The following is a 22,541-nucleotide window of genomic DNA, read 5'->3' as shown; positions in this document are numbered from 1 at the left end:
AGGGCCAGCAGAGGGTGGCAGGTCACAGCCTGGTCCCTGTCTTTCCCCAGCCAGATTTGTTCTTAGCTGTCAAACTTCTGAGCTTCCTGGGACCATGATAAAGTTCCAAAAACTGTATAGGCCATGGGGATCATGTTGAGGGACAAAGAAAAGGGACCTCCTGCCTGTCCTGAAGAGGGTGGGAAGGCAGCCCCTCTCCTGGGAACCTGTTAGCAAGTTTTGGGCCCATAAAAAAGGGTCCAGGGGAGAGCAAAATCCCTGTTTTTGACTTTGAGGCTGAGGGATCTTCCAGCGGCTGTGGAGGTAAACAGGCCTGAGGCTGGGTGGAGAGGAGGGAAAGGGCATGAGGGGAAGATAGGTCAGTTGCCATGCCACAGCTGAGGGGCCTTTATTGGATGTCGAGGGCACGTATAGGCAGGTAGGTAGAAGCTAGAGGTTGTGGCACACCTTCTCAGGGTGTAGTGGTGCCCGGATGTCCAGTTTGTGCGTCTTGCTGTCCTTGTCGATGATCTCCAGCCGCAGCTTGGGTGGACGCTTCTCAGCCTGAGGTGAGGGCAGTTGCGGGCTCTTGAGCAGCTGCTTGTCGGAGTCCTCCACGGTGATGCGCAGAGTGCAGCCCCCTGGCAGCAGGTCCTGTTCATAGGCAGCTGCCAGCTGGTTCACCACACGGCGCTCGACCTGTAGGTGACAGGTGAAGTGGTCATCACTGCTGTGGCCTGAGCCAGCATGTAGCCTGAATTGGAGCCCAGGCTCTATCACTTACTGTTAGGGCAAGTCAGAAACCTGAGCTTCAGTTGCCCTCTATAGAGTGGGGCTAAAAACACACCGTGTGAAGGACTATGCTAAAGACTCAGGGGTGTCAGCTTCTGAGGTTCCCAACTCAGTTCCTCACTCCTGGCAGGGATTCATACTCGGTTATCCCCAGGACAGGAGTTTTACTTGATCATTTTCTGGTTTTGGTTCTGAAGGGGCATCTGCTTGGGTACAAACTATTCCAGATTGGGAGCCCAGGGGCTGGGGCTGGGGGCCCTGGGGTGGGAGGTGTGGAGGTGCCTTTCTTCTCTAAGGCTCTTGTGCTCACCTCATGCTTGATGGAGCGGGCGCCATAGTGTACATTGTAGCCGTCGACCAACACGTCTGCCACCTCGCGGTCCCAGAGCAGCGTGATATTGTGCCTTTGCTTGGCCTGAGACAGGTCAGATAGGAGCATGCCTGCATGTGGCCCAGTGCTTTCCATCTCTCACCACTCTGGCCTGAGGCCTGGGGCCGTGAGTGACTGTGTGCAACTGGGGCCACTGGCCCACAACACTGTTCTCCAAGCCTCTAGGAAGGGGGTGCTCCCAACCCAGTGTTCCCCGATTTCCAGTGGGCAGATGACCCATCCCCACCCACAGGCAGTTCCTGCTCTTACTCTTTTGGCCCAGAAGTTCAGTTCCTTGTTGACAAGTTGGATGAGCTCCGAGTGGCAGAAGGGGAGGAAATAGACAATCTCGTTGATTCGTCCCAGAAACTCATCCCTCCGGAAGTGAGCCTGCAGGATCAGGTTAGAGGTGGGGTGAACTCTGTGACCCAGAGGGCTAAAGGGAATTACTGGACCCCAATGGGGAAGACAGAGAGAACTTCTCTTTGAGATGTCTAAGGAGGACCTTCCCACCCAAGACTCCAATAGGAAGGACAAAGACCTCTTACTTTCAGGATGGGACGAATCACATTCTCTTTGAAGTTCTTTGAGATGGTAATCTTGTCATTAATCTGGACATCCCCTGTGGAAAAAAAATCATAAACTGCCTACTCCCCACACCTAGGGAGCTTTGGGAACTGTGCCTGCCTCTTGGCTCTGTTCATGAAAAGAGATCTGGTCCTGCCCCTGATGGTCTATGTGATCCTGGTCAGGGTCTCAAGCTCTCTACACCTTGGCCTGCTCTCCACCTGAATATCAAGAGGATTAGACTGGGCACTTCCTGAGGCCCTTCCAGCTCTATGTGCTACAAATCCAAAGCTAAGGATTCCTTAGGGTAGGAGTTGTGTGAGAGAACGATGGAGGGGGAGAAGAGTCAGGACAAGACTTGAGTTCTGACTTGACAAGGGGATGGAGGGTTCATTTCCAAATACAAAGGTGACAGATGTGGCCTCCTGCCTGATGTCCTCCTCCTCCTCCTCCTGAGGAGATGTGCTGGTGGTCTGGGCACTTGCCCAACTGCCCAGACAGCTCAGGCCCTGTGCCTTACCAAGGTTTTCAGCGAGACGGTTATGGCTCATCTCCAAAGCCTCTTGCCTCAGCTGCAGCGCGTGCTGTGCAATCTCGTCGCTGGCCACATTGGAGGTCATGATGAAGATGGCGTCCTTGCAGTCAATGGTCTTTCCTTTTCCATCTGTCAGCCGGCCCTGGGAAAGAACAGTGACTCCATGGTCATGCAGGGCTAAGCCTGACCACCTCTTCCAGAAGGTCTCTCCAGAATCCTCGCTGCTCCCTACTCCCACTTCTCTGAACACTGTTCTCACCCCAAGGCTGCAGTGCTCACTGCCCTGGGCAGCAACCACTCTACCTGCTGAGAGTAACTCCAGGCAAGACTGTACCTCTGTTTGTCATCAATCAGGACCCCTGAAAGTCAGCCTGATTAAACATGCATCTATCCAACACACTTCCTTGGAGGTCCAGTTTGGGCCAGGCTCTGTGTTGGGGCAGTGGGGGCTTCTTGCCTTTGACATTCTCCTCGTTATGAGAAGAAATCACTCTCAAGAAACCAGCAATGAAAATTCAGTGAGTTAAGTGGTGTAAGGGGAAGCCAAGGTCACTGTAAGAGTTCAGAGGAGGGTATTTTATAGGGCCACTGTTAAGACTAATATGGTCATGTTGGTTAAAAATCCTTAATTAACCAAGCTGTGCAAATGTTCTGAACTGTTATTACAATAACAGACACTTAATATATATTTGTTGTATCAAAATGAATGAGATGAAATCCTTAGTTAACCAAGTTAATCCAAATGTTCTGAACTATTATTATGACAGCAGACAATATATATTTGTTGTATCAAAATGAACGAGATGAATTGAAAACGGTATAATCTCTGCATCTTGAAAGCCATTCTTTTGCCTGACAGAGAGGGAGAGAAAACAAGGCTCCTCCTTTAACCAACATGGGAAGTTTCCTTGGAATCTTCAGCTCTTTCTAGAAGTGACACAAGATGAAACCATCTATACTGGAGACAGATGCACTGAGAAAAGATAAAAGGAGCTACAGTAGAAGGGACAGAAGAATGAGAAAAGTACAGCTGTCTGGGGCCACTCAGTTCAAGAGTAAGAAGCTCCACGTACTCAGCAAACACCAAGGCTGTGACTATACAACAGCACTTTATAGCCATTTATGACAAAAGCAATGGTTAGGGCCTCGCTGAGCAGAACTGATGGAACAACAGTGGATACCGATGGGGCACTTCTACATCTACCACAGGTCTCCTGTTTAGTGTTTTCCGTGCACTCCCACACTCTTCCCACAAAGCAAAGCTTGTGCCAGGCCAGAGAGCATGGCTTTGGGGACAGGTCACTGACCCCAACCTGCCAGCTCCTGCCTGCCCCAGACTCAGCTAGTAACTAGTCCCCCTCAACATTTCCCATTCCTTGGCAGTATGGACCTGACTCAGGGTCAGCCCTTGCTTCTAAAGCCGAAATAATGGCACACTCACCCTGGCCCTCAGAGGCTAAAGGGAAAGAAATGTGCATTAACCTAGTGCCTACTCCATGCTGGACATGGTACCTGGTGCTTGTTAGCCTTGCTTTATACTCGTCCTTGGCACAGGCCTCTCAGAAAGTGTTAGTTCCAAGGGGGTCTATTTAGAAGGGGCCTTGCAGTTCAAGTTCTAATCACTCTCTTGTCCCTGCCTTGGGGTGGGAAGAAGGGAAAGCAAGGATAGACGTGGATATTCCTGAGCTTTTGCCATTAGCTTCCCTATTTATGAGTTATAGATCAACAGTATCTACCTGGGGGCAATTTTTTTTCTTTTTTTAACGTTTATTTACTTTTGAGAGAGAGACACACACACACAGAATCTGAAGCAGGCTCCAAGCTATGAACTGTCAACGCAGAACCTGATGTGGGGCTTGAACTCATGAACTGCAAGATCATGACCTGAGCTGAAGTCAGACACTCAAACCAACTGAGCCACTCAGGCGCCTGTACCTGGAGGCAATTCTAGTTTTGGAGACCTATTGTGTGTGTGTGTATGTGTGTGTGAGAGTGATGTGTCCAAATGTGTGCATAGGACACTGTTCACAGAGCTCAACCCGAAGGACTGAGTACACATGCTGCCATACTGGTCAGAGCAATAACCAACAGTGATTTCATTCCAGGTTCAAAGCACTGCTTCCAACTGGGCCTGCGGATGGGTCCCAAATGGGTGATGGGAACAGGCGCAGTGTAAGACTGACTCAAAGGGTGACTTTCAGTGTTCATGTCTCCTCTTCCTCAGAGTCTCTGGCAATAAAGGTGTGTCCCAAAGAGGGAGGTGTCACTGGCACACTTCCCAGCAGTGATTGGGTGGGTGTGAATGCTACCCCAGAGTTGTAGGGGCTGCTTTCCCACTTCTTTCAACCTTGAAAGAGCAGGGCTGGGTTCCCCAGGGGCCAGTCTCTTCCTGGGACTTCTGCCCTGTGCTGTAGGCTTTGGGGTCATAGTGCTGCCTGGTGTTTTGGTGAGAGCATTATGGCTCCTGCTTCTCTGGATCCAGGCTTGGGAGAACTGGGCTAGGTGGGAATGGGGGGGGGGGGCTTCCTTCATGCCCCCACACTGGATCATGTGCCCCTACGCCTCCCGGCACTTGTAACTTAGCCTAGCACAGCATGCACCACAGTGGGCTGAAATGCTTTTTGCTGCCTGTCTGCCCCACTCATTCATGAACACTGAGGCAGAGACTGCATTCTGTGTCCCCTCTACCCAACCTGAACCATATTCCCTCTTTGACTTTCCTGATAGGTCACAAGGCTCTCTGTTAGCCTTCTCTTCTCTGCATACTACGCACCCTAGTTGAGAGATCTCATCCCTTCCTGTGGTGTCCACTACCCTGTCCATGCTGATGCATTCCTGAATCTCTGCTTCCAGTCCAGATCTGTCCTACGCTCTAGACCTCTCCAACTGATGGCTGGCCTCTTGGACACCTCCATCTGGTCGTCCCTCAGGCATCTCATTTTCAGCAATTTCAAACCTCAGGAACTTACCTTCCTCGCCAATCTGCTGCTCGTCCTCTGGTGTTCCCTGCCTCAGTCAATGGCAGCAGCCGTCTAGTCACCCAGGCCAGAAATCCTGCAGCTGGCCACCCCAAACCCCTCCATCTCCCCTCAAATCCAGTCAAATCACTGAGCCCTGCATAGTTGGCCTTCTTGGAGCCCTGGCCAGCCTGTGGCTCTGCTTTAGAGCAGGCGTCCTCAGCTCTAGCCTGGACGCTTCAACAGCCTCCTTGCTGCTCCCCCTCTGCTTTCCAGTCCATTCTCTCACCAATGCCTACAGGATCTTTATAAAGTAAGAACCTGGTCATGTTTCTTTCTTGCTTAAAGTCTTTAAAGGCTCCTTACGATCTAACAAGTAAACCTATACTCCTCCTGGGATTGTAACTGCCCCCCCATCAACTTACCCACTCACCTCCACTGTTCTGCTCTCACTTCCCTTCTGCAGCCGAGCAGTGCTGAGCAGCTGAAGTTCCCTGGACAGGCCAGGCTGCCTCATGCCCCCGTGCTGCTGCATATTAGGTGTCTGCTGCCAGCCCTTCTCCACTTGTTCGCCTAGAACCCCCTTAGTTTTCCTTGGAAGGTATACTATATTTCTGTTGAATTCAGTTACTCAACAGAGTATTTCCCCTGATTTTGTGGCTCTGGGAATGGTTGGAATAAGACAAGGTCCCTGTCCACAAGAAGCCTATAAGCATAAATCTGGCTAAGTAATCTTGGATGGCAGCTTTGGTCAATGGAACCAAGGGTATAAATTTTAGGAATGGTAGTAGGCTGGTAGGGGCTGTAAGAAGGGGTTATTATCAACTCCAAAAGGTAGTCAATGGAGTGACAGCAGGAGAGGGGTGGACAGGGCTTATATAGGCAGGCGGGAACAACTTCCAGGTGGCACTGGTTGTATTTCAGTCAGCAGCTGCCTTCCCTTTTTCTGGGCCAAGGAGGTCATCAGAGGTACCTCTGCAGGGATGTCAGAAACTGCTCTGCTCACAATCCCTGAGTTGGGCTCCCCTTCCTGTGAATGCCTCACTGCAGATCTACCTCTCTCTTCTGGTCCTAGCTGCATGGTGGTTCTTAGTGAAGCCGCAGGCTCTGAACCGGACTGCCTGGGCTCCAATCTTGGATTCCCTCTTCCCAGCTATATGTCCAGGGGCAAATTACTTATCTCACTTTACTTCAGTTTCCGTATCTTACACAGAGGCAGTAATAAGAACTATCTTTAGAGGGATGTTTGGAGGATTAAATGAATCGATACAAGTAAATGTTTTAGATCAGTGCCTGATATATAAAGTAAAAAATGTCAACTATTATCATGTCTCCTTTCCATCTGTCTACCTAGGCAGGGAACTCCCAGAGAGAAGGCCTGGGTCTAGTCCATAGCTGTGTACTTGAATCCCATCAAGAGACTGGAATAAAGTGAGAGGTCTTAGAGCACAGGTATAGGTAACTGAATATGTGATTTTTGAAGGACTGGCCTTTATTCCTCAGTGGGTGGTGTGGGGACAGGGAAGAGCTGGCAGGAGGCTAGGAAGACAGCAATGAAACTGGGGCAGGGACAAGGATGGAGAAGGTGATGGGCAGCTATGGAGATATCTGAATCTGGGTGGTCTTGGTTTGATACTTGGTGTGCTATTTGGTCCATGGGGAGTTCTTTCCCATATCTCATTGAGTACACTCATGACACGGGAAGCAAAACCCCTTCCTGCTGTCCCAGAGTTGGAAGGCGCTAAGTGGAAAAGTCGGCTGGACTCCATCTGGACATATATATTGGTTAATATAGCCCTGGCTTGGGAGCAGTAGAGAAGCCTCATGCCCACTTCTGCTGGGCCTCTAAAGGAAGAGATTCAACCCTCCCCTGCTTGAGGTAAGGAATGGTACAGAGTGGAAGAACTGGGGCTCTAGAATCAAATGTATCTATGGTCCAAACTTGGATCCTCTGCGTAATAGCTCCATGGCCTTAGGCAAGTCATTTATAGCCGCTCTGAATCTCAGTTTCTTCTTCTGTAAAAAACGAGACAGCTTCTACTGCCTGCATATTGAAATGATTAGCGCTGACGTTGTTAACACAAACCTAGTACACAGAATGTACTGAAAAAGGGAGTTCTTATTTACAGCTTATCCTACCAGTAGGAAGCTGTCCAATTTGTGGTGAACCTGGAACTCCTTGGAAGAAAAGGGCTCCATGAGCCAGAAAGGTTCTTGGGAGCTTATCTTAGATATAGCCTCCTTCTTTGTCACGTGAGGTCTCTGATGCCTAGAGATGGAACAGAGCTGGAACTAAAAATTCAGGTATCTCTGTCCTGGTACCTCTGCTCCATGTCTTTCTAGAAGGCAGTCTGGGCAGCCAGAAAATGTCAATTCTTGGGTAGTACTGGTCTGTCCTCAAGTGCCCAGCCTGGACCCTGGTCCAGAAAGGGGGCAAAGCCACATCTGCTAAGTGACTGAATATACACAGGGGGAAGTGGCAAGTGATGGGATCAGACAGGCCTCTGGGCCCTTGATTCTTGATTCAAAGCACCCCATACCTCTGGTATCCCCTACTCCATCCCAGATCAAAGTCACTTTCACCTCATCAAATAGCTGCAGCATGATGGTAAGCACATCTGGATGGGCCTTGTCCACCTCATCGAAGAGCACCACAGCGTTGGGACACTGCTTCAGCTTCTTGGTCAGCTGGCCACCCTCTTCGTGGCCAATGTAGCCTGGTGGGGACCCAATAAACTTGGCCACCTGGAAGAAGGAAGAAAATATACTGAAAAAGTCTTTCTGTGTTTTTAGTTTCTGATATGGACATGCACAGAAAAATGGCTTTATTCATTAAGACCACCTGTGTCAAGGGGTGCCTGGGTGACTCAGTCGGTTAAGCATCTAACTCTTCGGCTCAGGTCATGATCTCACAATTTGTGAGTTTGAGCCCCATGTTGGAATTTTCTCTCCCCTTCTCTCTGCCTCTCCCATTTGTGCGTGTGTGCACGTGTACTCTTATGTGTGCTCTCTCAAAATAAATACTCTTAAAAAAAAAAAAAAGACTACACGTATCAACAAGGACAGTCGGGCTTTCTCCTGGGGTGGCAGGAATCCTGCTGTAATGAGAGAGCAGACAGATCTTCTTTATGCTTATTTTCCAGAGCAAGTCCTGTACAAAACAGATCAGTGATCCTGTTGCACACATATGCTCCAAAAAGACAAACTGCAAGGCAGAAGAATCATGTTGCCAAACCACGTTTCACCAAGGACTCTCACTCACCTCATGCCGCTCCTGGAACTCAGACATGTCCAGCCTGATGAAGCCCTGTGTGGAAACAAGCAGGAGTCCAATTAGAGGCAGGAAGGTAGAGGGAAGGGTTAAGGAGGAGAGCTTCTCAAATATGCCCTAGGATTTTAGACTTCACCAACACAAGATCTTCTATCTCATTCTTACCATAGATATTTTTTGGCTCCTTACCTCCTCTTCTGTTCACTCATCCCCCACATGATTCCCCCATTTGCTACCTTAGTAAACCCAAGTCATGTCTCTGCCCTTCTAAATCTGGCTCAGAAGTCTTTTTCAGGCTTCTACTGGTCTGATTACCACATCACCCACCTTCCCACCCATCCCACACTTCCTGAGGGCATCCTGTGTGTACTGGGCACTGGAGCTACAGTGGCGAACAAGTCTTGGTCTCCATCGTCGAGAAGAACATCTCAAGTGGGGCAGGCAGACATGGATAAATTTGGTCACCATCAGTGTGGACCATGATGAGATGGAGGGGTGGAACAAATACCCAGACAGTTCCATGGTGCCCTTGGCTTTGCAGGTCTTTATAGGAATATGCTCCTTTGTTTTAGTTTTCTTTCATGCTAAGAAATCTTTCAATTTATTTAACAGCTATCCATATGGCAGCTTGCAGCCCATCTCTCTCCACCACTGGGCCTAGGAGTGATCTGCAGGGAATCTCTGGGGTGAGGTTCAACCATGATTAGCTCAGGGGAAGAGGGTGTGTGTGTGTGTGTGTGTGTGTGTGTGTGTGTGTAGTATGGGATTTGTGAGTTAACACAGAGTGTCCACTCCTTTTCACGACGAATTTAGGGAGTTAAAAGGGCATTCACAGGTGGCCTGTCTCTCTACCCAGACCAGGGTTTCCCAGGTTCCTACCAGCACATGCTTCCACCTTAGAAAGTGCACTCACTGAATATGCTTCTTCTGAGGGTTGGGGATGACAGGGTGCCAGGAGCCTAGAGGGAGGTAGCTATTTATGTCTGAAATCCAGGCCACATTCTAGCTCAACTGCTGGTCAGAAATTCACTTGGTGATGTAGTTTTTCTCTGTCCTGTTACTTTGTACCCAAGGTAGAGGATGGCAGAAGAGCCCTGACAGGGGCTTGGCTTCCAGTCCCAGTTTGGCCACTGTCTGTGTGGTGTTGGACATGCTACCCCCACTTTTGGAACTGCAGCTTCTTCCTATGTAACACAGGCCCTGTTTTCTCTCCCTGGTTCACCAGGGGCCTGAGGAGAGGACCTAACCCAAGAGGCAGAGAAGGACTGGAGAAGTATTAAGGAAATGTGGAGGTGATCACTGCTATCAGAGACCATGGGGCATTAGCCAGCAAACATTTTCAGAGGGTCCCAGGCAGCTCAGTCAAGAGAAATACAGACTTGAGGAAGAATGGGAGGATGGACATGAGGAAGCTGGGAGTGTTTCCCAGAGGGAGCAATGCATTGGAAGCTATGACATGGGTATCTAATGATAACAGCTGACAGACATTGTGTGCTAAGTGCCTGACAATGTTTCTAAGGCAGCTCTATAGGGCTCAGAACATGTACAAGTCTACGAGGTAAGTACCTTATCATCCCCTCTTCCCAGAAGAGAAGACTAAGTCACAGATGAAAGTAACTTGCCCAAGGCCACTCAGGTTTGACAATTTAGCTTGAAGTCTGTGTTCTCAGCCACTGAACTCTAGTGCCTCCTATTTCCTGCTGTCAGTCAGCGGAGCTCTTGGCAGTCTTCATCTGAAGAATTCTAAGCTCTGTGCCCAATGTCAGTTGTCCCAGGATCCAGAAGTATAGACTCTAATGCTCACTTATGTCAAATGATGTGGGTTCTCATCCTAGTTATTCTACTGATTTGCTAAGTAACTTTGAACAAGTTTCAGGGCTTGAGTTTCTTGGCTTGAATTCTTTTGGTTTCACATGATCTTAGCTTAGGATTATCTACAAGTGAGGCAACAATTATGATAGTAATATCCAACATGTACTGATTACTTACTACATAATGATGGTGTCTAACATTTTAGATTATTATCTCAATTAACCTTCATAATTATCTGAGATAGGCACCACGGTTGGACCCATTTTACAGATGAGAAAACTGATGTAAGCAGAGGTTCCAGCCAACTCCAGAGTAGTTAAGAATTGGGGTTTGAACCCAGGCAGGTGGACAACCCTCGGTTCCAATCCCTATGCCATAGCACCACTATCACCGCGGTCTTCAGGGCCCTACCACACTACTCAGAATAAGGTCACAGAGCACCATTAAGGCTCTTTTTATTTATTTATTTATTTATTTATTTTTTAATGTTTTATTTTTTATTTATTTCTAGGAGAGAGAGACAGCGTGAGCAGGGGAGAGTCAGAGAGAGAGGGAGTCACAGACTGAAACAGGCTCTAGGCTCTGAGCTGGCAGTCAGCACAGAGCCCAACGCGGGGCTCGAACCCACGAATCGCGAGATCATGACCTAAGTGAAAGTCGGATGCTTAACCGACTAAGCCACCCAGGCGCCCCCATTAAGGTTCTTTTTAAAGGAGTATTACCCCTAATAAGGGAAGTTAACAAAGCTGCTCAATTTGGGAGAAAGAGTAGAGGCTAATGAGAGAAAAAAATAAAACTCCCAGATCTGATAAAGAAATTATTAAAAAAAAATGTACAAATGAGACCTTGTGAGGCAGCCAGGTCCAGAAGTACCAGTGACCCTTTTCAAATGAGGAAACTAAGGATCACAAAGCCAGAATTTAAGTTCAAGCCACCAGCTCCCAGGCCAGTATGCATGTCATTTAGTCAGCCCTACTCTATACTTTCTATGACATGACACTTCCTATATATCATTCCTTGGGTCCTGTTGGTGTTGAGTACAGTTTAGGACTCTCAGATTTTGAAAGCAGGTCTCAAACGTGCCTGTTACATGGCCAGAGAATGTCTGTACTAAACACAGACTCTGAGGTGACTTGGCCCATAGGGCTGGTACAAGTAGGAGTTTTACAGAAGCAACACTGAGGATTTAAAAATTAGGGTGTCTGGCTGGCTCAATCGGTACAGTGTATGACTCTTGAACTCAGGATCTCAAGTTCAAGCCCCATATTGGACATGAAGCCTACTTAAAAAACAACCATATAAATAAAAATTAAATACACAGAGGGGCGCCTGGGTGGCTCAGTCGGTTGAGCGTCCGACTTCAGCTCAGGTCATGATCTCACGGTTTGTGGGTTCGAGCCCAGCATCAGGCTTTGTGCTGACAGCTCAGAGCCTGGAGCCTGCTTCAGATTCTGTGTCTCCCTCTCTCTCTGACCCTCCCCTGCTCATGCTGTCTCTATCTCTCTCTCAAAAATAAATTTAAAAATATTAAAAAAAAAATTAAATACACAGATAGTTGTTCCGGGCTTCTCATGCCTCTCATCTCCCTATTTGACATGTGGACAAATCTATACTCTAGTCTCCTTCTGCAGTTGGGAACAATGGTATTGAGAAAAGAGATGAGAGACTGGATTCTGATTTTACCTCCTCCCCTCACAAATGAATCTGGACAAGCCCTTACATGCTGTAGGGTCTCAGTCTTCTCATCTGAAAAGTGGATCTAATTTAGCATCACGGGATCAAATAAGACAGCTGATGGGATGTTGCTCCAGAAAGTACCAGGTGATGAATAAACATGAGACAAGGGATCAGGCACTTAAATGTGCCAGAGCCTGAGCTTGCTGTGATTCATATTATCTCACTGCATGCTCACAACCATCTTAGGCACAGGATTAGACAGCTTTACTTTGAGGCAAGACACCTGAAACTTGGAGCGGTCAATTAAACTGCCTAAGGTCAGGAGAAAGTAGAACTGGAGATTGTGCTGAGGAATGGCTGGCTCCAGGGCCTTGATTGCCCAGCCCACTGCCTCCAAGGGGACAGTGTACTGCAGGATGCCACAACCATGCTTCTAGGAGCCCCTGCACTGGTGTCAGTCTGCCCCTCATTCAGTTGTTCCAACTGAAAATGACTTGCATCATCAGTCTCTTAGCAAGCCCCACCTCCTTCCTACACCAGCAAATCAGCCAATGCTTTCCCTCTTCCACTGTGTAACGGTGTATGAAGACATATTAAGACAGCTTGGATAAGGAGATTATAATTTGTAATTAAATATTAACCTTTCTGACAGTATTAAAATTAAACCACTCAGAATTCTTCATCCCTAATCAGGTGGTTCCTGCCCGTAACTGTATCTTCCCTAATAGTCCTGCTAGTCTATGGCTCTTTCCAGAGTGCTAATTGTTTCAATCGCTGCCAACCTGATGAATTGTCTTAAAAATGCTTTTCTGGTTGTAGTATGTTAGCATGCTGTGTGCTGCTTCTTGCTTACTGCCTGTCAAGTGAGTCTGCTCTGGGTTTGGTTGAAGGAGAGTATAGCTACTTAGGAGCCTTTAGCCAATTATTAGGTAGAAGGGGGCCAGGGATGTGGCTCAAGAGGACACAGCCTGAGCTACTTTGTTTCTGTGGCTGCCAGGCCCTCAGGGAGGTGGCAAAGGGGAAGTGAGGCTAGAAGCAGGAGGAAAGGTGGTCAGGACTCTGCTGCTGGGGTAGTTTGGCTGGCAGAGGCCTCCCATAGAAATTAGGCAAGGGTATCTGGGGTCATGGGCAATCTCAGGTGGTGGGCAGGGGAACTTTAGCCTCCGCACTGGAAAGACTGGTGGAAAGTAGAATGTTTGGCTTTAGTTGAAATGTTTCTGCTATTTCCAAGGATGGATCTCTTGGATGTTTCTCTCTGCATGAAAACATTAACAGTTTGCCTAGAAAGTCAAATTAAAGCAGGCCTTGGAAAGCCAGAGTCTGAATAAATATGGGAGAGGGATAGCCTTCTCCTATGGGCTCTGAGTCAGGGGGCAAAGGGGACTATGATCACACCACAGTTAGGGCATAAGAAATCATATTTAAAAGCTCACATACAACTGAGAGAAGCAATAAGGCATCTTCTTATTCCTACTTGTTTTTTCCTATAGGCCCTAAGACTCTAGCCTGGTCTTGATGTACTAGATAGTAATAGTATGTTTCTAAAGGCATCTCCCTGTCCAGCCTGAGTTCTTCAGGTCAGGGAGTGTCCTAAATGCTGAGTTATCAGGATCTAGTACAATAGTGGCCAAAGTAAATGCCTGAAAATGTATGGATGAATCTCAGTGGGTTCTCTCAAATGCCCCAGGAAGCAGGCTGGGCAAGGATTATTTCCCCCATTTCATAGATTAATAAATGTAGGCACAAAGAGATTGGATAACTTGCCCATATTCCTGGAGCATTTGGTGGCCAAGTTGGGGCCAGATCTGAGGCCTGCTTCCTAGGCCAGGACCCATCTTTTTGATTCACTGTTGACAGAGCCTAGAATTTTGGAGGCTAGCAGTCGGAGCGAGCTTTCTATGGGCTGCACCTCAGGCCCAAATCCCGGCCCTTACCTTTTTGGCATCTTTGTGCATATATTTGGCTGTCTGCTTGGCCAGCTCTGTCTTTCCTAGTAAGAAGGAAGGGAGAAGTGTTGGGTTAGGACCAGAGGACTATTTCCTGGAATGAAAGAATATCAGAAATGCATGGACAGTGGAAGTAATGTATTTGATGGGTGGGAACACTGAGGCCCAGAGAGGGTTGGTAACTTTCCTGATGTCACTGGGACAATTAGAGGTGATGCTGAGAGCAGAATCAAAATCTACACTGCATCTTGATTTTTCTGTGGATGCAGATTGAGACTTTTTCCCTATAGCAGCATCCAGCAGTGGGAGGCTGACACTTATAATCCAGAGCCAACTTGTTCTCTGAAGCCCAGGGCAAACCTTGCCTGACAGGAGCACCCTGACTTCCTGGTCACTGCATTGCATCTCTTTGGACACTCATGGTCTTGCCATCCACCCAGGCCCTGGAGCCATAGGCCAAACAGAGGCTGGGAGAGGGTAAGGAACACTTCTACTTGGCTTCACAGCTTTTCTTTGTAACATAAAGAAGCAACGACAACACCAAAGCGGTGGCTCTAAAGGGCCATTTGGTATGATGGCCAAATGTTTGGAAGTTACTGTCTAGAATAGGAAATCAAGTTCTACAGTATTAGTGAGGTGGCAGTAATCTACATCTGGGGGAGAGCTAGGCCCCAGATGCTGAGGGGGGAAGGAGAGACAACAAATGCGTGAAACTCCCCAACAAGACAATGGTGGGAGGTAGTAGTGCAGGTCGGGGGTGTAAAGTGAGGGGGTGAGAATGCCTCAGATAATCCAACCCAACTGGTTAGAAAAATATCCAATCCATCTGACTGAAACCAATTTTGCTATGCACCCCACACTGTGTTGGCCATAAGGGGCTTTCTTTAGCTTCCTAGAAGGTTATGCTGTACTAATAAATAAGGTGGTGTGCTGGGCAGTGGACGTGGTTCAACTGTTCCCAAAGGGCAGCTTCTGGGGATGCAGTGGCTGGACCAGGGCTAACAGACCCCAAAGGCCTGGTTGTCCAGGTGCATTAGGCCCTGCACCACAGCTTCCAGGGGGAGGGGCATCATTCCTGCTATTCCTAATGTGACAGATGACCCTCTTGCTGGCTCTGTAATTTGGAGGCAGTTGTTTTCAGAGTTGGAGTTCAGAAGTGGGTTGTGTGACCCTGGCCCACAGCGGCTGGGGCTCTCCCAGCACTCCTTCCCTACTTGCTGTTCTGCTCCCGGTTACCTATTCCAGATGATCCCAAAAAGAGGAAGACCAGAGGGTGTTCTTCATCGTACCAGCCATTCTCCTTCCTCCGGATCGCTAGGGCCAAACACACAAGACAGGGTGGGGGGGACAGTGAGAGAGGCAGATAAATCAATGACACAAAAGGCAGGATAATTATCACTAAGTATACAATATGTTTTACTGCTCTGCGCCCACTCAAAGTCCTCACTACCATTAGTGCTGCCTAATCTGATTAGCTGGCAAGGCCCCTAGAGACACCTAATCAGGTTAGCATGGATTTGGAAAGCTGCCCAGAGCAGATTTCGGATAAAGTTTTCCAGGATGAGCACTCAGCGTTGCCAGGGAAACTGAAAGGCGGGTGGATGGTGAATGGAGGTGAAGGGGGCAGGGGGCTGGTGAAGGAGAATTGGAGAGGAACTTTAGCTCTCAGAGAGCTGGTTCCCCTTCTACTCACCACTGGTGGGAGACTGGGCCTGTCTCCTATGCGAATGCAAGAGACAGCAGCCCATGGCAGGCCCTGAGGGATCTGGGGTATGAGCTCTGGACTCTTTCCCATCTGGGAAAATCAAGACCTAGTCCGCTGTCTGGAAGTATAGCCAAATTGTACTTTTTGGAATCCAATCAAGGGTAGTGTGGAGATCAGGGTACAGAGGGTGGGCCACTTGGTTGGCACTGTCACTAACCACGACCTCTGGCGAGGAGCAATGGTGGGGGAGTGGGACAGATATATCTCAAGTTCCCTGGGAGTTCAGCTATACCAGAGTGAGACCTGACCTCTCCTCTTTAGGAGGAAGTATATAATCAAAGGCTGTGCATTCAAGGTGAGGAAATTAAGTGGGAGAATCAGGCTCAGAAGCATCACTCAAGTATAAGAGCAGGGGGCAGAATGAGGCAGAGCCATTAGAAGAAGAACCATTTATCGGACAAGCTATCTGCTGGGGACAACTAGAAAAACTGTCAACATTTTTTTATTACTCAAGACCCACACAAACACTCTGAGAAGTAAAGTATTATTCTTAACTCCATTAAGTAGGAAACTGAGGCCACAAATAAAGCGATTTGACCAAGTCACACAACTGGTAGGTTACTACTAGTTGGTATAGATGGTAGAGTCGCTTCTCTCTCTAAATAGGTTTTCTTTTGTTTGCTCACTATGGCTGCTTTATTTATTTATTTTTTTTAAATTTTTTTTTTTAATGTTTTATTTATTTCTAGGAGAGAGAGAGAGACAGCGTGAGCAGGGGAGGGTCAGAGAGAGAAGGAGTCACAGACTGAAACAGGCTCCAGGCTCCGAGCTGGCAGTCAGCACAGGGCCCGACGCGGGGCTCGAACCCACGAACCGCGAGATCATGACCTAAGCGAAAGTCGGATGCTTAACCGACTAAGCCACCCAGGCGCCCCTGGCTGCTTTAAAAAGTATCCATTTGGGTTGCATTAATGGGAACGTGGCAGTCAAAAGCTAGAAGGGGACAGAGGACTATGCAGGGTTGGTCTACAGATGGAACAACATGTATGGTCTGGTGCCCAGAGTGTCAGGGGAGATTAACAAAGGGATATGTGTCAGAGGACAAGACCTGGGAAACAAGTCAACTGAGAAAGAGTTGATGGTCTTAACGAAGTGTCTGCCAGTCTTGAGGTACAAAGATCCTAAATGCTATACTGTGTGGTACAATGTGTGTGGCTGGGTTTCAAAGAAGTAGCTACGGAGGTCAGGGAAGGCTTTCCAGAAGAAACAGGACTAATAAGGGATCATGGAGACCAGGAAGGATCTGAAGGGGTAAAGGTGGCTGGCATGACACGGACGGAGAAACAGGAATGAACATGAGTAGTTGTGGGTGGGATCAGGTTAAGGTCTCATATACCTGCCTTAACACTTCAGGTCTGTGCTGTAGTCTCTCAACTCAATCTCTAATGCTGCTACTTAAAGTAATAGTTCTGGCTTTAGCAAGAACAAATGGAAGTACAACCTCCTGGGAGATGTCCTCTGAGAATGATGAGGGGGGCCCGAGAAAACACTCAAGTCTAGCTTTTCTAAACTAGCTGACCCAACCCTATGGAAGGCATGGCTCTCTGGGGAATCCACTGGCCTCACAGGTACCTGAAGGCTGGAAATGACAAGGATCAGTCCAAGCCTGGCTGAGAGGGAGTCCCCAGTGTCCTGACAGGAATAAGAATCTGTGGGTGGGGGTTTGGGGAGAAGATAGATATAAGATGGCAAACAAAGGCTAGACTTCTGTGAACATGATGTATGGATATGTTTTGGGGCAGGGGTGAGACAAGGGTCATCTGAAATGAGTCACATTCTTCCAAAAGTTGGGTGAATTGAGAGTGTAGGTTGGAAAGAAGCTGAGCATGAACTGGGTTCAGGCTTCTTGAGGGTATTTGGAGGAGGGAGAAGTGCCCAGGCATCACTCAGATAGGTGGCCTCAGGGAAGCTGGTTCCCCCAGGTATCATGAATCTGAGATTCTGATCTTGAATTCTCTTTCAGGAAAGCTTCCCAGGCACTGAGAGTTGCACACTGCTAGGCTATGCAGTTCAAAAGTGCCATGGAAAAGGTGGAATTGGATTATGCCTGGGGCCATCTTTTCCCCTTCTTTTCTAATAATGCACCTGGGAGAGAGCTCTTTATAATGCCAGGCAGACTCCACTGCACAGCTGTCCCTGGCCAATTCTGCCAGACCCAGGGCATGAGTCTGGGGTGGGCTTGATCTGGGCCCCCTGTGAAACAGGCGAAATGCCAACCATTAAACAATTACAACTCTGGATATTTCTAATAATATCTGAAGAGAAAAACGACCAAGCAGATGGAGTCCGACAGAATGAAAAATGGAAGCAGCTAGGAAAGACTGAGGAAGGCGGGCCCCAGGGTGTGTGGTTGGCAGGGTGGCTGATGACCACGGCTGGTCCTATTGGGTTGGGACAGAGGCCCTGATGGGCCACTTGAGACATGCTCATAGATACTGATGTTCTCACTGTGGACTGGCAAATACAGCAACTTACTCTGCTAGCACTTTTCAGTCTATCATCAACTACCGCAGACATAACTTCATTTGGGCGTCATTATGACAAAGCAGGAAGGGCACTTGATTCCCTTCTTATAGATGAGGAAGTATGTGCAAAGAAGTTAGGTAACCTGTTCAAGTTACACAGGTAAATAAATGAAGACCCTGTAGTGCAATTGCTGGATCGTAGGTTAGTTCTATTTTTAATTTCTTGAGGAACCTCCATACCGTTCCAGAGGGGCTGCACCAGTTTGCATTCCCACCAGCAATGCAAAAGAGATCCTCCTTCTCCGTATCCTCGCCAATATCTATTGTTGCCTGAATTGTTAATGTTGGCCATTCTGACCCTATGACCCAGTAACTGCACTACTAGGTATTTATCCAAGGGATATAGGTGTGCTGTTTCGAGGGGACACTTGCACCCCAATGTTTACAGTAGCACTATCAACAATAGCCAAAGTATGGAAAGAGCCCAAATGCCCATTGACAGATGAATGGATAAAGAAGATATGGTGTATATATATACAATGGAGTATTATTCAACAATCAAAAAGAATGAAACCTTGCCATTTGCAAGTATGTGGATGGAACTAGAGGGTATTATGCTAAGTAAAATTAGAGAAAGACAAATATCATATGACTTCACTCATATGAGGACTTTAAGATAAAAAATAGATGAACCTAAGGGAAGGGAAGCAAAAATAATAAACAGGGAGGGGTGGAAACATAAGAGACTCTTAAATATGGAGAACAAACAGAGGGTTACTGGAGAGGTTGTGGGGGATGGAGATGGTCTAAATGGGTAAGGGACATTAAGGAACCTAGTCCTGAAATCATTGTTGCACTATATGCTAACTAACTTGGATGTAAATTAAAAATAAATAAATAAATAAATACAGACAGACAGACAGACAGACTGACCCTAGGCTCTGCTGACTCTTGAGCCTGAACTGGTGCTTCAAGAGTTTAAAGAAAGACGTCGCCTTTCCCTGGCCACAGCACCTTCTCATACCCTAGCCTCACCCAGAAAACTGTCTTTCTGTAGTCTTCCAGTCTGGCTCATTCAGCCACTCATACATGGCCTCAGGAGCTCCTGTCCTCCAACTGTCTCCTGACCACTGCTCTCTGGGCTCAAAATGGTGTCAGGGTCCCCACATGGGCAGCTGAGCCCCTTCCCTGGACGGTCCCATCTCTATGAGGTCCAATAGGCCTAGCTGCCTCTCCACAGGCTGGGCAAGCAGCAGTGCCTCCTTGCTGTGTTTTTCCCCTTAGCAGAATGCCTGCCTTCTCCTGCCTGTGCCCACCACCACTAGACCATCTTAAAACTCACATGCAACAACCTTTTTGATTAACTCTACCACCCCACATCTACTCCATTAACTTTCAGGGTCTGTATTCTCTGGTCCACTTTCACCTATGGGGTTGTATGATAGACAGGGTAGGAGTTACAGGATCTAGTCTGGAGTCCTGGCTCTGCCACTTACTAGCTGATTGGCTCTGAATAGAACACTTATTCTTATAGAGGCTTGGTTTCTTCATCTGTAAAATGGGAACAGTCAGACACATGCTAAGCCAGCCACACATGTCAATGAAATGACTCTAGGGTTATGAAGGCGCTCTGTAAGAGTGGGATAATCAGAAAGGACAAATAACAGTAGTCATAGCAGCAATGGCAGCCACCTCTAGCTTTGGAATTTTATAGTTATCTTTTTCATCCTTATGCTAGTCCTGAGAAGTAGGTATTATTTCCAGTTAGGAGGAGACTGGGGCTTAATGAGGGGCCGCATAAGGGGTCTCATTCACCTGTGCTTGTTTCCTGGAGGAGGGTGTGCCCTGTGCAGACTGTGTAATCTGAGGGAGCAGGTACTAGGAGTTCCATTTCCTGAGGGACCCTTGGGACTTGCCCAAAGGTAGTATAACGTTGCTGACTAAATGAATTAATTCTTGGTCATTCTGAAATCACAAGGAGGAAAAAACAGATGCCTCAACTTCCATTTTACAAAGATGAAGAGTGAGATCTGGGCCCAAGAGTCTCTTAGTGCTCCAGTGGTTACTACTACCCTTGGGTGAATAAGGCTCCTCTCTCTTCTTAACCCCTCTCCAGGGAGCCTTCTCCATTTGTGCAGCAAACAAGCTCTGAGCCAGGTGCTGGAATACCTACAACGACACCTAAAGTAAGATCTGTCCCTTTAAGGTGAATGCTGCTCTGCCAACTGTGGGTTCCAAATGGAATGGGAACACTGGGAGATGTGCCGGAAGAGCCATTTGCCTCTGGGCCAGAATGATGTGAGGGGACTGCCAGGCAGTACGGGTGTGATGGGACATTCCAGACAGAAAGAACCATCATGTGCCCAACTAAAGCAAGAGGAGACAGCTGTCTCTGTCCAGCTCAAGGTTCTGGGACAGTCTGGGTGGGCTGACTCCTTCCTGAAAAATTCTGGTGATCTAGTGTGGGAGGTTTTTTTTAGCCTAAGCTAGAACATGTTTGTCCCATGGTTGTTGCATCTCCTAGGGGAACTAGTCCTTCAGAGGGACTCTCGTGTTGAGTCACCTGAACATCTATAAGCAATCTCCAGTCTATACCTTGTAGGTTCAAGGAGAACAGTAAGTGCTCAAGAAGTGCTTGCTGGCTGAGTGGATACTGACTGGAGCCTCAGGCTGGGAGGATGATCAGCCTGATCTCTCCTTTTTTCTTTTTAAATTTTTTAATGTGTGTGTGTGAGAGAGAGAGAGACAGAGAGAGAGAGACAGAGAGAGAGACAGAGTGTGAGCAGGGGAGGGGTAGAGAGAGAGGGACACACAGAATTTGAAGCAGGCTCTAGGCTCTGAGCTGTCAGCACAGAGCCCAATGAGGGACTCGAACTCACAATCTGCAAGATCATAACCTGAGCTGAAGTTGGACACTTAACCAACTGAGCCACCCAGGCGCCCGAGAACAGTTCTTTTCTTAGTCTTTAAGGATTAGTGTTTCTGAAGCCAACCTATTACTACTCAGTGGTTAACATATAAAAAATGCAAAGAATGGCTTTTGCAGAACACTTCCCCCTCTCCCCCCCACCATATGCGTGCATGGATGTGCTGGGGTAGGAATCACTAGAAGGATCACCCTTCCAGAAGGAGGCTGGGATGAGAATCTGTGTTAAGGAGAGGCTGGATGTGAAGATGGGCTCAGGCTTCATTCACTGGGGTTTAACAATCTTTTACATACCTGTGTGCCCAACCTTGGGGAAAAAGCTGAAGGAGAGGTAGTTCCCGACCTTTGGAGGGAGACACTGAAATAAATGCCCTGTGTTAAGTGCAGAGATAAAAGGTGTCCATGGGAAGCCCCAAGAATGGGCCCTGTGTCCAGGTGGAGGGCTAAGGAAGGCTTCCTGGAGACAGCCTGGGTCTTGAGTATCTCAGCAGACCAGGGTAGTCCAGGCAACAGGAACATGTGAAGTGGCATGAGGTGGAGGTGGGACAGCAAGCAGTTTTCTAAATTAATCATTGCCATGCCATGACTCAGGGGTGGCCTGATTGTATTTCTCAGCTCAGAAACAGGACTCCAGGGGGGCGTCCAGAAAGCGCAGGGTGGGCTTGGGTGATTATGTTTTTGGACTGTCAAAAAGAGAGGTGAAGCGCGAGATAGTCCACTGTGTGCCACGTAGCTAATGCTGAGATTCTGAATTTGGGCCAGACCCCAGCATGGTAGAGCATTTGAGCTGGCAGAGCTTTCCTGAGGGAGTTCATGGGCTCCAGAGTCAAGTGGGAACAGGTGCAATGGGTGTTGAGGATAAGCCCCTGGTCAGAGGGAGCTGCAGGGAAGCTTCCAGGTGTGCAGGCTGACCCAGAGCAGAGCTGGAGAAATGGCCTATCCACCCAAGGAGCCAAAGGCCAAGTCGTATGTGTGTTGTTAATAACTATTTAAATACACTCATATTCCTAGTATGGTGTGAGCTACTAGAGGGCAAGCTTATGGCTTCTCTTCTCTCCTCAGAGCACAGAGACAGACATGGTGCCCAACCAAATTAATTCAACAAACTGCACCACATATCTACTTCAAACAGAGTGTTGGCCAGGAACTGGGAAAACAAAAACGACTGAGGCATGATCTTTGCTCTCAGGAGTCTACAATCTATTACTTCTTTTTTTTTTTTTTTTTACAAATAGTTTATTGTCAAATTAGTTTCCACATAACACTCAGTGCTCATCCCCAAAGTGCCCTCCTCCATGCCCATCCCCCCCTCCCCCCCACATCCATCAGTCCTCAGTTTTTGTCAGCATTCAAGAGTCTCTCATGGTTTGCCTCTCTCCCTTTCCCCCACCATTTCCGCCCTTCTTCTCCCCCTTGTTCCTCCGTCAAGTTCCTCCTAATCCTCCTATACGTGCAAACATATGATATTTGTCCTTCTCT

The 22,541-nt window shown here is 47.9% G+C and overlaps 1 protein-coding gene across 2 annotated transcripts in view; it reads right to left on the bottom strand.

Moving 5' to 3' along the window:
- Positions 1 to 359: 359 nt before the first annotated feature.
- The window catches only part of CLPB (caseinolytic mitochondrial matrix peptidase chaperone subunit B), a 144,193-nt gene continuing 122,011 nt past the window's right edge, over positions 360 to 22,541 (bottom strand). For both annotated transcript variants that reach the window (XM_039252059.1, XM_039252060.1), the window contains 9 exons: positions 15,143 to 15,220; positions 13,895 to 13,950; positions 8,463 to 8,507; positions 7,784 to 7,945; positions 2,229 to 2,385; positions 1,690 to 1,763; positions 1,412 to 1,531; positions 1,082 to 1,186; positions 360 to 678 (listed from right to left, as the gene is read on the bottom strand). In XM_039252059.1, the coding sequence (XP_039107990.1) occupies positions 430 to 678; positions 1,082 to 1,186; positions 1,412 to 1,531; positions 1,690 to 1,763; positions 2,229 to 2,385; positions 7,784 to 7,945; positions 8,463 to 8,507; positions 13,895 to 13,950; positions 15,143 to 15,220 (1,046 nt within the window). In that variant the 3' untranslated portion in view covers positions 360 to 429. The remainder of the gene's footprint in view (positions 679 to 1,081; positions 1,187 to 1,411; positions 1,532 to 1,689; positions 1,764 to 2,228; positions 2,386 to 7,783; positions 7,946 to 8,462; positions 8,508 to 13,894; positions 13,951 to 15,142; positions 15,221 to 22,541) is intronic.

The sequence above is a fragment of the Hyaena hyaena genome, unplaced genomic scaffold, assembly GCF_003009895.1.
Source record: "Hyaena hyaena isolate Hyena2069 unplaced genomic scaffold, ASM300989v1 scaffold_406, whole genome shotgun sequence".
Classification (NCBI taxonomy): domain Eukaryota; kingdom Metazoa; phylum Chordata; class Mammalia; order Carnivora; family Hyaenidae; genus Hyaena; species Hyaena hyaena.
The sequence above is the reverse complement of the archived record's forward strand: the minus strand, read 5'-3'. Positions and strand labels throughout refer to the sequence as shown.